This window comes from Tauraco erythrolophus, chromosome 1, assembly GCF_009769465.1.
Source record: "Tauraco erythrolophus isolate bTauEry1 chromosome 1, bTauEry1.pri, whole genome shotgun sequence".
In the NCBI taxonomy this organism is placed as follows: domain Eukaryota; kingdom Metazoa; phylum Chordata; class Aves; order Musophagiformes; family Musophagidae; genus Tauraco; species Tauraco erythrolophus.
This window is the reverse complement of record NC_141465.1, coordinates 8,903,151-8,918,675: the sequence shown is the minus strand read 5'-3', so window position 1 is coordinate 8,918,675 and position 15,525 is coordinate 8,903,151. Positions and strand designations below refer to the sequence as shown.

Below are 15,525 nucleotides of genomic sequence, written 5' to 3'. Positions count from 1 at the left end.
ATAAGCAGAAAAGCCACATGTGGGCTTGTTGATGCTTTACCACATCAGTGAGATTTGCATACTGTTCCTGGTTTTGTCATTAACTTGGTGTGTGATTTCAGGAAAATCGTCTTACTGTTCCGTGCTCTGGCATACCTGTTTGCGTTAGAGATTAGGGCTGTCCTCTGAAACCTCACTCTACTTGTATAGAAGGTTTTTGTTTTTTTTTCTTATAAGCTTTGTAGTGTTTTTTTCATTATAAATACAGAAGGTGCTGAGAAAAGGGTTGTAATTTGTGGTTTTAAGCCGTACCTTGAGCATCCAGGGTTTTATGAGATTCTCAATCTCAGCTTTAAACCCAAAATGAAGTACTAATGGTTTGATGTTTAACATTTTAACTTGCACTATAGGTGAGCTGGAGCACCGAACAAGGTTTTCAGCTGTAGAGGTAAACCTGAGAAAGGAGAAGAGTCAGGAGTGGAAGTGCAATGGCATTTCCTGGAAACAGACTGACTTCCAGCACGATGGCCCATGTCATGCTGTTAAGAAAAAACATCTCAGGGTCTGAAACGGAGCTTGAGTTTAGAGGAGAGCCTTAGATGGCATTCACCTAGAGCATGGGGTCTGCTTTCATGGATGATAGGCAGGTGCATGGCAGTTCTAGGAAGAGAGGTTTATGGGTGTGGTGATAAATGACTCTGCGATTTAGTGACAGACTCACCTCCTTTTGTGCAAATGAGCTTTAAAAAGGGCCTGTATAATCATGCTAGCAACTGCTCTAGCTGAGAGCAAGTACTAGTGTCCCTTCCCACATCTTCAACTGCTCAAAAGTTCTTGTGAGAAATTCCACTTCTGAGGCTAAAATTTCCCTACATGTACCAGCATTTATTTATTTTTGGCTGTTCTGAGAATAGAAGGTTTCAGCCACACTTCAATAATGAGAGAAGAATGAAATGTGATTTTCTTTGTCCCCAGAAATGTTGGTTTTAAACATCCTTTCAGCTGAGTGGATGAAATTGGAAAATCGGGATGTGACAGTGGTGCTCCAGAATTCTCCAGGGGGCTTTGGGCTTGACTTCATGGTTTCACGCAGGTTTTTGTGGCTGATACGGAGCCTATGAAGCAGACTTTTCCAGTTCATTTTTTCTGAAGCACACAACTAAGGAAAGATTTACTGCAGAAGCATCTGCAAGTAATTTAGCAGAGTAGCCCAATGAAGTATATCACTGCAAATTGCGACAGAGACCTGGCATGGTTGGTGGTGAGGCTGGGGAAGAAGGTCTTCTGCATGGCTGTCAAAATCAGAAGAAGGTACCTCTGTCTCTTGTGCTTTTGCTGAACTGAAGCAGAGGCACTGCTTTTCTGAAGAGATGTCTTATGGTCTGAGATGGGAGATAATTTCTCAAAAGTGAGGTGTTGTTTCTCCTTCCCCTTTTCCTTGACCCTCAGGAAGTTCTTTGATCAAGGAAGGATAATGAGTGGGGCAGAGCATTTTGCCAACTGCACTTAATGCTGGGGTGACAGCTGAGCCCTCAGCACTTTGCTCAAGCACCTCAGGGTCCAAGTGAGCAATTAAAAAAGGATGTCTAGTAAAAGTCTTAACTAAACTAGTGAGAAGAAGAGAGTGCAGAGAGTGGCTGATATCTGAGGAAAAGTGCGAGAGTTGTTTTTTGTTTTAATTTCATTCTTAAGCTCTTTCCAAGAAAAGACCTGGCTGTTGTTGCTGCTCTGACCTTTCTTCTTATCTTATTCCTTCCCTTCTGCTGGCTCATATTTGAGTGGTGGGATATGACCCCTCTTGCATTACCCTTGTCTCATTTCACAGTTCTTAGTTCCTCATGTGTCTCTTTCTTTTCTTCCTTAATTTTTGTCATGTTGTTTTCAAGAAAACCCAGAATTCTTTGATGGCACCACATGGGCAGAAAAATGTCTGGAGGGTCACGTCATGCAGTCTACACAATGCCTGGATCTAAGCCATTCTTTGAGTTCATTGCTTACATGACCTCTAAATATTTATTTTTGAAATGGGTTTACAAATTGCTATGATTGATTAAAAGACTCCTGAAAGATGTGTATTCTTGTAAACACATGCTGAATAGTGGTTGGTTTTAACAAAACAAAACAACAAAAAAAGCAAACAACTTGTTTAATTGTACATGAAGTAACAAATCTATACAAAAGTAAATGATGTTTTATTCTTTAAATCTGGTGACTGGTGCCTGAACAGCCAATACATGTTTAGGATGACAATAACCTTGGCAGCCACTCTGAACTCTTTTATGAACATTTCTTACATGAGACATGTGACTGTAATTTTCTTTCAATAGCCAAGTTGGGGGGGGGGGGTGTATTTTTTTGTTTTTTAATGTACTCCCCTTGTGCTTTTGCTTGGACAAATACTGTGTCTAATGTAATTAAAATCAAACTCTATTAGTGTATATTTAAATTGCTTTCTGTCCTGTATAAACAGGCAAATCTTGGCTCCAGCTCACTACATTAGTATTTGAGACATCAGACTCTCAAGACCACTGGTTAATTGGAAATCAGGTAATGAAGGAAACTCGTTGTCATTGCCTTGTGACGAAGGCTTAGTGAATGTATCTTAATAGAAACACACGGATGACTCTAAGGGTCAGACCTAGATGTGAGTGTGGGGAAGCCTATAGGCTATAGCTAATTTGATGCGATATAGGTGCTTATCTAGTCTTCCTTTGCTGCGATGATAAGCAGAATTACTTCTGATTTAGTCAAACACCCTTGTAGATAATTGCCAGGTAAATATATATGAATAGGTTTGCCTTGTGGATAAATAGGTTTGCCCTGTGGATTTGAGTTAGGATGTGCAATATGTTTCAGCCTTCTATTTGGAAATACTTATTTTTTCAGGTACTCTATACTCAGGATTAAGCCTGCGACTTCATGCTATAAAACTATCAGCCTACTCCAGGAGGCATAAATAGCCCTGCCCAACAGCTCTGAGGCAGTCACAGGTTTAAGACAATTTTTATTTGCCATGCCTGAAGCTGTGTGGTAAATACAGCAATGTGAAGAGCACAATACTTGGGGAGGTAAACGACTTGATGTACTCGTCTTGCTTTCTAAACGGTACCTGAGAGAACAGATTACTTGCTTTGCCAAAACGAGCTTTAGAAAATAAAAATAACTATGTCATTTTGTTTTGATGATGTAAGTGGGTGAGTGTAATACTATTCAGCCATAGTGTTTCATTATAATTACCAATTTAAACAAACAAAAAAAAAATCTTGGGAGCATGTTATTACACTAACACGCTCAAAATTCAGCTTTCATTGGAGAGCACAACTGTGTAAAATGAGCTGGATCTTTGAAGTTCGTACTCACTTACCTCACGGTGCCTCCCCACAAAGGCCGTAACATCTATATTATGGGGTATTTCTATTGCTTTAATCACCACCTACTGCACTCGTACTGGTAGTCAGTCATTAATTCTAGAGATTAATGACACAAATCTGGATTTATTAGTGCTGTAAACCTGTGGGAAATAGTGAGTAGAATTAGTGTATTTTCCATAGTAACAGAAAAATGTTGTTTTATTAGACTTTAACATGTGTCCATTTCTACAGAAAAAAATGATTATGTGAGCCATTCAGGTTGCTTGAATGGTCCTTCATCAGCTTGACTGTAACATTTCAAATTGTAGAACACTTTCCCACTTGCTAGCAAAGTCTTCGTCCCTGATTTAGGGTATCAGAACCTGTTTGGAAATCATTTTGCCCCAGAGCGAAAGGCTTTTGTTAAAAATAGCTCTTCCTCACATATAATATATATATGTTCAGCTCTGGAGTCCCCAACATAAGAAGGACATGGAGCTACTGGAGTGAGTCCAGAGGAGGGCCATGAAGATGATCTGAGGGCTGGAGCACCTCTGCTACGAAGACAGGCTGAGAGAGTTGGGGCTGTTCAGCCTGGAGAAGAGAAGGCTCCAGGGTGATCTGATTGCAGCTTTCCAGTACCTAAAGGAGGCCTACAGGAAAGCTGGAGAGGGACTTTTTACAAGGGCGTGTAGTGATAGGACAAGGGGCAATGGATTTAAACTGAAAGAGGGCAGATTTCTATTAGATATAAGGAAGAAATTTTTTACATTGAGGATGGTGAGGCACTGGAACAGGTTGCCCAGAAAAGTTGTAGATGCCCCATCTCTGGAAGTGTTCAAGGCCAGGTTGGATGAGGCTTTGGGCAACCTGGTGTAGTGGAGGTTTTCTCTGCCCATGGCAGGGGGGTTGGAACTAGATGATCTTTGAGGTCCCTTCCAACCCTAACCATTCTATGACTCTATAATGTTTTCACAGTAGAGACCGCTATTTTTCTTGAGAGGGTGGGATATGCAATACACGTGTGCCTTAATGTGACTGTTCATAAACCAACTCACTGCTGGGCTGCATCCTGAAATGCAAGATGCATCCAAGAAACAAGTTTCTGGTGCAAAATTAACTAGAGTGCTTAGTGTTCTTTTTGGTTTTAAGGGCTTAATCTATCTGTCGAGCCATATATTTGTATTGCACCAGTTTGTGCCATGTCTGCACAACCATTTAAACATCTTTGAGATTGTTAGAGGCTTTGAAATCTCTGTAAGTCAGTAAAGATTAATTTCTTTCTGTTTTTTGTGTAATTTGCCATTCAGTTGATTGTGACCTCTTTTTAAGAAGGGCTGATGAATACGAGTCTTATCCAGTACATCTTATGGACTCATTCTAAGTTCAAGGTAGAATGTTTTTCCTCAACTTGATTGCCTTTCAGTAGAAATGAGCTTGTTTTATTTACAACGCTAGCAACTATGTGGTATCTATTGTTTGAAATGCTCTAAGGCTGATGAAGAAAAAGGATCGTAGAGATTGCTGAGCCTTAGAACCAAGCCCATGAAGAACTTCTAAGATGTAAAAGCTAAGGAATTGTTGAATACAGTAGTTTTCTCTACAGTGTTGATTTCCTGGACTTCGGGAGATATTCTGCTTCCACTGGCTGCATAATCTAGGTGTCTTCTGCTGGTCTGATGAAGACAATCTTGCAGGAGCGCATCCCAGAAAAACCCAAATGGATGGGCTGTTGGGGTCAGGTCCTTGTCTGAGAGGAAGTGGCAGTTTCTTGTAAGCAGAAGATAGAAAAAGGAGTCTATTGCACATGGGCATGCAGAGAGATGGAGTGGGGTATGAATACCAGGCAGTTGCTGTGATAGTGTGTAGGGAAAAGAGGAGGGGAAGGATTCTGAATCCTGCAAAGTTTTAGGAAATATTTCCTCTTGATACATGCACACATTCTCTCCATTTACTTGGGCTGAGCTGGAGACAGCTGGTATTCTTCCAGACACTGAGGAAGCTGGGCGTCAGCACTGTCTGCTTCGATAAGATTAATAATGTATAGCTTCATGGGAATGGAGCCTAATCTGTTGGGATGCCATGGCAAGCACTCCTAGTGAGGAGGAGCAGCTGCCTGTTTTGGGCCTCCTGAGAGGGATGAGATGAACCATCTGAGACAGATTCAGATCGACTCCTGTTTGGTTCTGCAGGCAAGTTGCTCACACCTTGTAGTCGACTGTTGAAAGCAGCAGACAGATCTATGGACTTCATCATGTCCAGCTTCTAGCACTGTACACTTCAAGACTTGCTATGAATAATGACCCCATAATTCAACACAGGAATACAGCAGAAGGAACAAGGGTATGTGAGCTTCCTGAAATAAATGCTAACAGAAGTCTTGACTGACAAACCAGAACAGTGGCTGTTTTTTGAATGAAAATCCTCTGCAGTCACTTCTGCTTCCCATTTTGAAGTTGGAGGTTGAAAAGGGAATTGCTTGATCTCTTGAATGCTTTCTGTGTTGAACATAGGTTGGAGACTTTTGACCTCCCTCTGTTACACCTTGCGTGTTACTGTCCTACTGAGACTGGTCTGTGCAATGAAGCCATGATCTTCATCTTCCTCGAATGGTGGAGACAGAAATGGTTCTCCTCCACAAAATTTCTGCCAATCTTAAGCAATGTTAAAATAGGCCAGAAACTGCCTGAGCCTATCCAAAAATGCCTCGCTGTGTCTGAGATTGTCCCCCCTCAGTGCCCTGTATTTTTGCCTGTGTTCTACTTGCTCTGAAAAGCGATCGGAATGGTTGAATGGATTTTTCCAGTGACCCTGCAGGAGACAGCTGCTGCGTGTGTAGGCAGCTTGAAGACTCTTGTGCATGTACTTTCCTCCTCATCCCTGCAAGATTTACTTGGTAGGCGTACTTGTGATTCGGTTGTTCCAAATGCACAGTCTCCACTCCCAACATGTGCATGAGCAATTTAAGGAGGAGATGTACAGATTCTCTAGCTTTTTAAAAAACAAACAAACAAAACAAACCCAGTAAAACCAATGCTTGCACTAAGGCAGCATTTTCTTTGTGACTTTCCTCTTTGGGACAGGAGTTCTCATGATAGATACAGTTTGGAGTCATGAACATCTTTGTTACTATTACACATGTTCATAAAGCACTGGTGCTGTGTACTGGTACCGTACTGGTGCAAGACTGAAGACAGAATAATTCTCTGCCTAGAAGAAGCTCTCCCTCTCCATTTTCAGAAATAGTGGTGCCTCCCTCTCTGTGTTCAGTGACTCCAGGGCTAGCAGCTAGAAGTGGCTGACGTTTAACACGGCCATGGGTTTACCTGCAACATGTTTTTTTAGGGCAAGCCTCCTGCCAAGGTACATTTCCTGGGGCTCTAGGCTTAAGGGGAGCTGAGAAAACCTGACTTCTGTCAAGATCACCTAGGCCAGAGGACAGCATGCTTCAGCTTCCCACCCTCCTTTAAGTTATCTTCGCTTTCTTAATGACTGCCATGTGGAAAAATCCTGGGACGTTAGTCGCTCTTGATATCGCTTGGTTAGCAGCCAGAGTGTTATTCAGAGCCGTGGAGTGATAAAGCTTGGTAGGCTCAAGCTCTTTTGGGCTCCCTTCAGAGATCCTGGCTAGGATCTGCCCAAGCTTGCAGTTTTGAAGTGGCTTTTAGGTTCAGCCCCAGGTAAAGCGCACCGCATTGTTTACCTTTGCTCATCCTTGGATGCAGTTAAAAGATAAGACGTGAGCGAAGAAGAGAAATTAGGAGGGGAATTCTAGATCACTGGGGGCTGCAGCATGTGAGTGCTGGTGCTTTCACACCCTTCTGGTGGGGGGTTCCCACTCCTGGTGCTTAACCTGCGACAGAGAGAGCAATAGCAGCTGTTCTTTGCGTTCTGGTTTGAACACGGTGTAAGTGGCGACGTACCCAGTGGGTGTTAAATACATCACTCGAGCTCTTCTGAAACCTGAACTAAGAACTCGGTCGGTTGCTCAGCGTGAAAAAAAAAACGAGTTAAAAAAAATGCTTGAGGCTTGCAAATCTGTGCAGAAACTGCCTCTCCAAAAAGTCAGGATTCGTGCCTTGGTCTGTGGCAATAATTGGATACTTGATCCTCTTTGAGGTTTTCAGTCCAAACTCTCTAAGTGTTGGTTTTACAAACGATTACTGCCAGGCATGAATGACTGGTTTCCAGCCTGGAATAATTTTACATACTCCTGTGAATGCTGTTGCCTTTACCCAATTCTGTGATTATCTACTGTAGCAAATTATTCCTGTAATGTTTGTGGTAATGACAACTGTCAAATAGGATATCTGTAGTGCTCTTAGGTGAGCAAAAACTAAAGGAAAGTAGTGATTGCTGAACTAGATGCCTTGCCAGAGATGTGACCTTAGGTTTGTACCTTTCCCATTGTCAAAGGAAATCATCATCCTCTTAAATCACGTGTTTGCTTCATTACTTCTACACAGAAGTGAGCTACTGGGTTTTTTTCCTACACAGAACAGTTTCACCCTGGAAAATGAATCTAATTGGTACTTTATTTTACTTAAGGTTGGGTTTTGGCAGCTTTGTGGATACACTGAGGTAAGGTACCGTGTGAAGTTACTTACTCTTTCTTGTCCCCAGCCTTTTCTTATGTAGAGGAAAAGTCTCAATTATGGTCCCTATCTTCTCAAAAGATTTACATAGTAAAAGTGGACAGCTGGCAAGGGCGGCCTGCATTTGGCCTAGTGATGTAGCGATGAGGAGCTCGGTACCCCTTAGTAGGGGTAGGTGCTGCTAGGAGCAAGTATGTTACTACAACTGTATGACAAGAGAGTGCCTTGAGACGGCAGGAGTCACCCCCTCTACCGTTCCCCCATGCAGGGACCAAGGAACAGCTCCATGACCTCCAGGACGCCGAGCAGGTGATGAAGCAGCTCACTCCATTGAGAGAAGGGGAGTGGGTTGTTTTTTGTAGAAAACAAAGCATTTTCAACATGATCAACATGGAGAAGTGTACTCCATGTACTCCAGCTCAGAGCTAGAGCTCCACAGCTGTTGTCCTCATCCACTTCCCTGCCACCACTGCCGCTAGCTTCAGTGGTGTGCTCTGCCCTTCTCTTGGGTTTAGCCCTCTCTACTTGGTGCCTCTCTTCAGGTTTTCCCCCTGGTCCTTTCATAATGTCTGGATCTTTTTCTGGTTTTCACATTCCTCTTGGAGGAAGATTCGGTATCTACTACTGCTGCTGGATAGGGGCAGTGTACAGCCCCCTCTGCAGGTCATGTTTAACTGCTGTTGGGGATTGCAGTGTCCCAGTAGAATCCGGGAGAGTCCTGGGCTGTCTGACATTCTCATTTCCATACAGTAGCGAAACGCTGCTGAATTTAGGAAGCAGAGAAGAATGCAAAGGAAAATTTATGTGTCTTGTGAATTTAAAGATACGAATTACACCACCTCTGCGGGGTCTTATGATGTGTTAGCTCAAAACTTGGTTATTTTGGGATCTGGTTCTTCATTTGCCACATATTTCTCAGACTACGCATATCTTGTCAGTCTGTAAGCATGGCTCACATAAGTCTGGATTATACAGATAATGTAGACACTGCACGTGTGTTGAACTCTGAACATTCTGCTTTCTCTTGTCATTGACAACTTGCATGTTTATCCTATAGTGGATGATATCTAATATTGTTATGCTGGCTCACTGCTCAGCTTTTTAACCGAATGCTACTGTGGATTGTCTTTATTATAATAGAGATCTATTTTAAAATAAAATGCTTTATCGATATGAAAAAACTTCTTTTGCTTTGTAATTAGAAAATTCGCTGTGCTTTTAATTAATACAAGTTTTGAAGGTGTGTTTGGTTTCTGAGTCTATTTTTGGCATTCCGCAGCCACATCGTTTTAGTGATTTATCGTTGAAATGCTTATAAGCCTCCATAATAAAAATAAAAAAGAAATTAGATTACCTCTGAGACTTAAAAGAACTGTTGAAGAATTTATTAGAACAATGTTAAAATATGCCCTAAAACAAGTCATGTTAGTCTGCATGTTGAAATGGGATACCTGGGAATTCAGAGTGCTGTACTACTTCGATTAATTAAAATGTAGTCAGCTGAACCTCCACCATAATCAAAATTGTTCCCCAGGGTTTTATCTTCATTACAGTCCTGGTGCAGCCTTCCAGTCCTGACCATTGCTAAGTAATTAGCTCAGTTTAAAAAAATAAACAAAAGTATAAAATTACCATGACAGTATATAAGATTTTATTTTTTATTGCTATGCTGGGCTCTGTTTGATAGTATTAACTGTATTTGGCCATTCTTTCTGCTGCCGAAGTTAAGCAGTGAGAGACAAAGTATCTCTGATTTGAGGGCTATGCTGTTTTCCACATTGTGAGACTTGGATTATTTCACTTTCGCTGTTTTCTGTAACTTTGGCAAACAGGCGAATCTCCCCTCTGCAGATGTGCAGCCTATCACTGCTGCGGTAGTGTTCTGCTACAGCGGGGTTTTCTTATCAGCAATTCTGCAGTAAATCAAGCAGGAGGAGACGACATTTCCCAACAGGGTCTTGAATGAAGAATTCACAGCCTGTGAATTCGTACGGGACACCAGTGGACATCTGCCTTACGAGGCTGTCTCCAGAGTTGAGACTTCAGGGCTTAGATAAAGCACTGCTTCTGTCTCTCCCATACCATGTATATTCTGACCCCGGATTTACACAGTCTGTCATCAGTTTGTCCTTGTGCTGGATGCGGTAGTGAAACCCTTTGGATAGGGCTAACCCTTATCGTTCTCTTGTTTCATGTCAGGACACTGTCCCAGAAGCTGCTGAATAGCAAAAACATGACAAAGAAGTCTTTGATTGTGGCTGCTGATACTGAGACTGGAGAATTATAACACCGAATTAAAAGGGATCCCACTGAACTGTGTCTCTCGGACAGAGTGAGACCCAAATTTGTTTTTCAACTTAATGATCTGAATGCAACTTGTTTGGGTTCTCAAAAATATTTTTAAAAACACTGATGCTTTTTCAAGGGTTAAAGAAAGGGACTTCATGTCCTTTCTGTCTGAATATAATAAACAACTAGTATTTTATTCTACTACATCACTTTCTTCAAGAATCCCATAGCACTTTACATATGTTGTTTAGGTTCCAAAACACTCCATTAGGGAATATTTCTGCCTCTTGTTTTTTGCAGTAAGACAAACAGAGATGGAAGAAGTGCTAGTGATTTGCTAAAGGCTAAGCAGTCCCTATCAGATGTGGAAATGTGTACTCCCGAGCTCTTTAATATAACAGAGCACACACATGCACCTGACTTCCGTCCAGATAAATCCTCTGGGATTCCTTCCTCTGATCACGTGTAGTGGGTATGTGCATAAAGTGCAAAGAAAACACAGCGTATCAGCTCATACATGTAGTACATCCTCAACAATTGTAAAATATGAAACTGCTCAGTACATACTGTAGCTTTGCACTTTTAATAATTAATAAAAATGTCTTTGATGTTAACAACTCTTTTTAAGTGACATGTCGTGGGAAAGGACAGTAGAGAAGAAGCTAGCCGTACCTTCTCCAGTGGTCACTCCATACCCTGCATTGCTTGGTGAAACCTGACATCTCTTCCTTTTGTTTCACTGGCAAGCGACAAACTTGATAGGGAACCCACCTTGCACGTTTGTGATAGGGCAGAAGAACAGTCTAAAACGGAGGACGATCTGGGCTCTGAAACAGATTCTTGAGATTCTTTGCCCACGTAAGGGGGCAATCTCTAGGAAGACTCAAGAAATCTATAATTAGACTACATGTTGTCCACCTCGGACAGCTGGAGGTCAGATGAAAGTTGGCATGAGGGAGAGTGAACACTTTGTTTTTCCCCCTTCAAGAGTCTCAAGTTTCCTGTTGCAAAAGCGTTGAGAGGTCATATAGTTTCAGTCTCTTGGTGTCTACTTATCTATATCAAGCAACTCCATTGCAACCTGAGCTGTCTCCCCTGCTTAGTGGGCCGGTGCTGGTCGATGGGCGAATGTACAGTGGGGAGCGTGCAGCCCGTTGGCTTGACTGCATGAGACAGACTGCTCAGCAACAGTATGTGCTCGAGCACACGAGTCCTAATGCATCATCTCAACCCTTCCTTTTTCTCATATGCTGACACACTCATCCTGTACCACCTGACTTTCTTCCCAAGGGGGATTTCCTCGTCTTCACACTCTTTCAGGCAGATATTGTGTGAGTGGACGTATGATAGTACGCATCACGTTGTATTGGATGACATCTAACCGTTATGATAGCAGAATAAAACACAGTAACAGGAAGAAAGTCTGCCACTAGCTTTCTATTTAAATTGACTGTTCTTAAACACAGACAAGACTTAATGTAAAACGTCTTTTTTTGACTATATTTTGCACATGATTTTTAAATTGTCTCTTTAGGGAGAGTATCTAGAACATTTGTTATTCCTTTGGGGATTATTTTACATTCTTTTCATCCTTTGCTCTTGTATTCTTCTGCAATATTATTAGCATTTATGAAAATTACATGAGTACTGTGCTAAATACAACCATGTTGTAAGTACTGATTTTTTTAAATGTTATTTGCATGCTAGAGGTTGGACACTGTTCTCCTGTTCGTGTGAATGCCTGAGGAACAGATTGGTATACTAAAATGCTAGTTAGGAGTGAAAAATGGAAAAGTTCACCTCCAAGGATTTAACAGGACTATGTTTAGTCCAAGTTTCATTTTATGTAAAATTGTGACTTACGGTTTCGCAGCTGTGCATATGCACTTTCACGCTCTGATGTTTGAGACAAAACAATTCGGTGTCGTTGGACTACTTTTTGTGGTGTTTTAGCCCCCAGTAGTGAGCACTGTGAATTTGCTGCAATTGAAAGAATTTAGGCTTGTGTAATGGAAGACAAGAAATTTATGTTAAGAGTTTTGCATAATCCCAGTTGTAACTGTTTCTCCCTGCCTGACTGTGCTACATCGTATAGGTGGGGTTTTCATTGGGAACTGCTTTAAAGTGAACCACCTTCATCTTCAAATGAAATGTACTGATACAATCTAGCCTTGCATATACTCCTTTTCCTCAGCAGATGATACAGAGCAGCAGGAAGCCGTGCGTACACCATTCCTAGAGAAACTGCTTCAGCAAAGCACAGCCCTTGCCGTGCTGGTGCTTTCCCAGGCTCCCGGCTCCTGCCGAGCTCCCCGAGAGGGCGAAGGTGTTTCTGGGAACAGGCTGCGTACCTCCGTTACTGCCGTAAGAAACGCGCCCCACTGGAGCGCTCTGTTTTCAGCTTACTTCTGTAGCTGTTGCTAAACTTGGAGTTGGGAACACCTCTGTGGAAATGAGAAAACAATCTGTGCAGGTGGCCAGCTGTGTGTCCTCAATTTTTAAATACTTTTGAAAGCATGTTTTTGAGTATAGATAACCACTGCTGCTCTGGGCATGTACATGCTGTCTCATACCCCTGCACACTGTTTTGTAGCATTCCAGGTAAACTACTTTCAGTTGTTTAATTTCATTCTCATCATCATTTTTAGGCAAAGCTGCCATAGTTGCTCTCCATTTCATCTAGTCAAACTGAAAGTCCGTATAAAATAATACTTTTTTCAAAGGAAATGCTTCATCTTAGCCTAAAATACTATGTTTTGCTGTTAATGGGTGGAGAGTGGGTCCCCAGCGCCTGCAACTTTGTCATGAGTCTGTACTCAACTGTGTGCATACAGATGTGTGTGCGTTTGTATGACTGCGAGAGAGAGATGCAGATGTGACCGGGGGACAGCAGGCTGAATCCACTACGTCCTCAATTGCACTGGTGGTCAATGTCAGGTCAGGGGGAGCTGCTCCTTCTGCCTCCCCTTCCCCTGCACTGGGAAGACCTCAGGTTCCTGTTTTTATGCGGAGGCTGTGCACAGCAGACCTTACCTCACATGAATGGTTGGGCACCAGTTCTGAATAATCACTGAAGTAAGGGCTAAGACCCATAAAACTGCGCTGAATGGGACCACAAGGATGTCTGGGCAAGAAGTAAGGCTCTGACAGTAGCAGACAGTGGTCTGCCTGCAGTTTTCACCAGTTTGGAGCTGGCAATTGCGGCTGCAAAGCAGTATGGCACTGGAGGCCTGTAGAATATCTAGATCTTCAAGTGGATTTTTTTTTGTTTTTGTGCCTTATTCTGCTTAGATGTGAACATGAATCTTTATTATGTTTTCGGTAGACAAGAGTGAATTTGCCATGGTTAAAAGTAATATTTTCTAATGCAAAATGTGAAAACCTAATGCAAAACATGAAACCGGTGTTGGAGATCTTTGTGTTAGTCCCAGCGCTGTATCAGACTTAGAGAAGATGCAGACTGCTGAGGCTGTTCCTTGCCCCAGAGCAGACTGTTTTGTGCAACAATATGTCACTGCGCTTCTGGTGCACAGAGAGCAAAATGCAGCAGGGGACCCTATGGAAAGTTCTATTGTTGTTTTTTTTTTCTTCTGTTTTTGGGAGATGGATTTGTGAAAGCAGGTCAGACAAAGCTTGGGGCTATGTGGCTTGTTGCGAGTGTGAACTTTGATTTCCTTTCCCTTTCCTGTTACCAGTAAGTCTCAGGGGAAGATATTCTTTAGCTGAATGACTACAATTATTTAATTACTGTTTGCTTAACTATAGCTTTGTGATTTTTCTGTGCCTGTCAGTATCTCTCCCATACAGTATGTATTGGCACATCGTCCTCTGTCCTTTCCTGGAAGATCTGTTCAGGAGTTATGGCACAAAAAGTTTTGAAAGAGTTTCTATGCAAATGTTGAGGTAGAGCTTCAGCAACTGTAGCAACTTCTTTTCATACCAAGTATTGTGTTCCCTTCTCATGCAGGCATCCACAGAGAACTGTACCCAGGTGCTTTCAGACTGGCTCTCTAGGTGCCACCTTTACCCTTCTCGCACTCTTCCATCCCCTTTTGGATGTCTCTGCCTGGACGTTGGCTGCAGCATCAGCTATGCAATGATGGTGGTGGGTGGAGATGAGTCCTGAGTCCTGCTGGCTGACTACAGAGCCGTGTGCCAATGATGCTGCCCCATCTGACAGGGCCACTTGCTAAAGGTACTTGTTTCAGGATGAGTTGAGGTATGCTTTGACTCCCTTCTAAACCCCAGCTTGTTTCTGTCAGTTCAGTTTGGCAGGGAGGGAGGAAAATCCCAGCATCGTTCGTTGTTTGGTTGCACCAGGAGGAAGCCCCCAGGCAGGAACATAAATACAGCGAGCGATAGTAGGGATCTGACTGCTGGTGGGACTTACTCATCCCCCTGGCGCTGTTTGGGTTTAGCCATCTGGCTCTGGCCCTTCTTACACCTGTCAGCTGAGGGTGACAGTGCCAAAGCCAGGAGTTCATGAATGTCCCCTTGGAGTTTTGCCTGGCCAGCTGGCAGAATATATCATCAGCCAAGCCACCTCTTCCTCCTTTCTGCAACCCTGGACATGTCAGTCAACACATAGCCGTGTGCTCCCACCTCCACTGAGGAAGGTGGATTTCAGCCCCATCTAAGCCCCCCTGTTTCAAGTCTAAGGGTTTCAGTCTTTCTTTCTTACACTACAGGAGGAAAAAAGATCTTTTCCTCCTTTTTATTTTCTTTTTTATTTTCTTCTTTTAAATTTTTTTCACCTTCCATGGTGGTCTCCAGTCGGATGGGCACATTGTGCCCACTGGAGGTCACACCTTAGCAAGATGAAGCCAGCTCATTCTGGTGCTGGAATTTTATAATGGAGAGGAGAGAATAAGAATTGGAGGATCCTACCAAGCAGAATCAGCCCAAACCAGAAAGAGGTTAGAAGCTGATTGAGGTTTGTCTGTGGTAGGACGTGAGCCCTGTTCACCCAAAGGTGCTTTTTTCTAACTTCTTCCAGTAATACCATGCTCATATTTATCCTCGAAGTGATACTGCCGTTTTCCATTGCTGTCATCCTCTCATCTGTGTGCCAACAAACCACCCTCGAGTTTGGGTGACAGAGACCTTTTAGGCTCAGATCCTGGGGGAAGATGTGATGACCTTCCCTTCAAAACAAGCCAGTCCCTGGCTGCCACTGGGACACAGCAGCGCTCCTGCCCCTCTGCCAGGGGGTCTTTGTGAATGCTGTGTTTTAAGTACAGTCACATCTGTACTGCTTGTTTTTAAGCCACCCTCTGCACCCCGATGTCTTTAACATTGATGGGGAAATAACA

The 15,525-nt window shown here is 42.8% G+C and overlaps 1 protein-coding gene across 3 annotated transcripts in view; it reads left to right on the top strand.

The window, feature by feature from the left end:
* The window catches only part of CMSS1 (cms1 ribosomal small subunit homolog), a 252,196-nt gene that overhangs the window by 199,290 nt on the left and 37,381 nt on the right, over positions 1 to 15,525 (top strand). The window contains exon 3 of one of the 3 annotated variants that reach the window (XM_086623795.1): positions 6,731 to 6,759. The exons of the other annotated variants lie outside the window; for them this stretch is intronic. Within the exon in view, the coding sequence (XP_086479921.1) occupies positions 6,731 to 6,759 (29 nt within the window). The remainder of the gene's footprint in view (positions 1 to 6,730; positions 6,760 to 15,525) is intronic. 3 annotated transcript variants of the gene reach the window in all.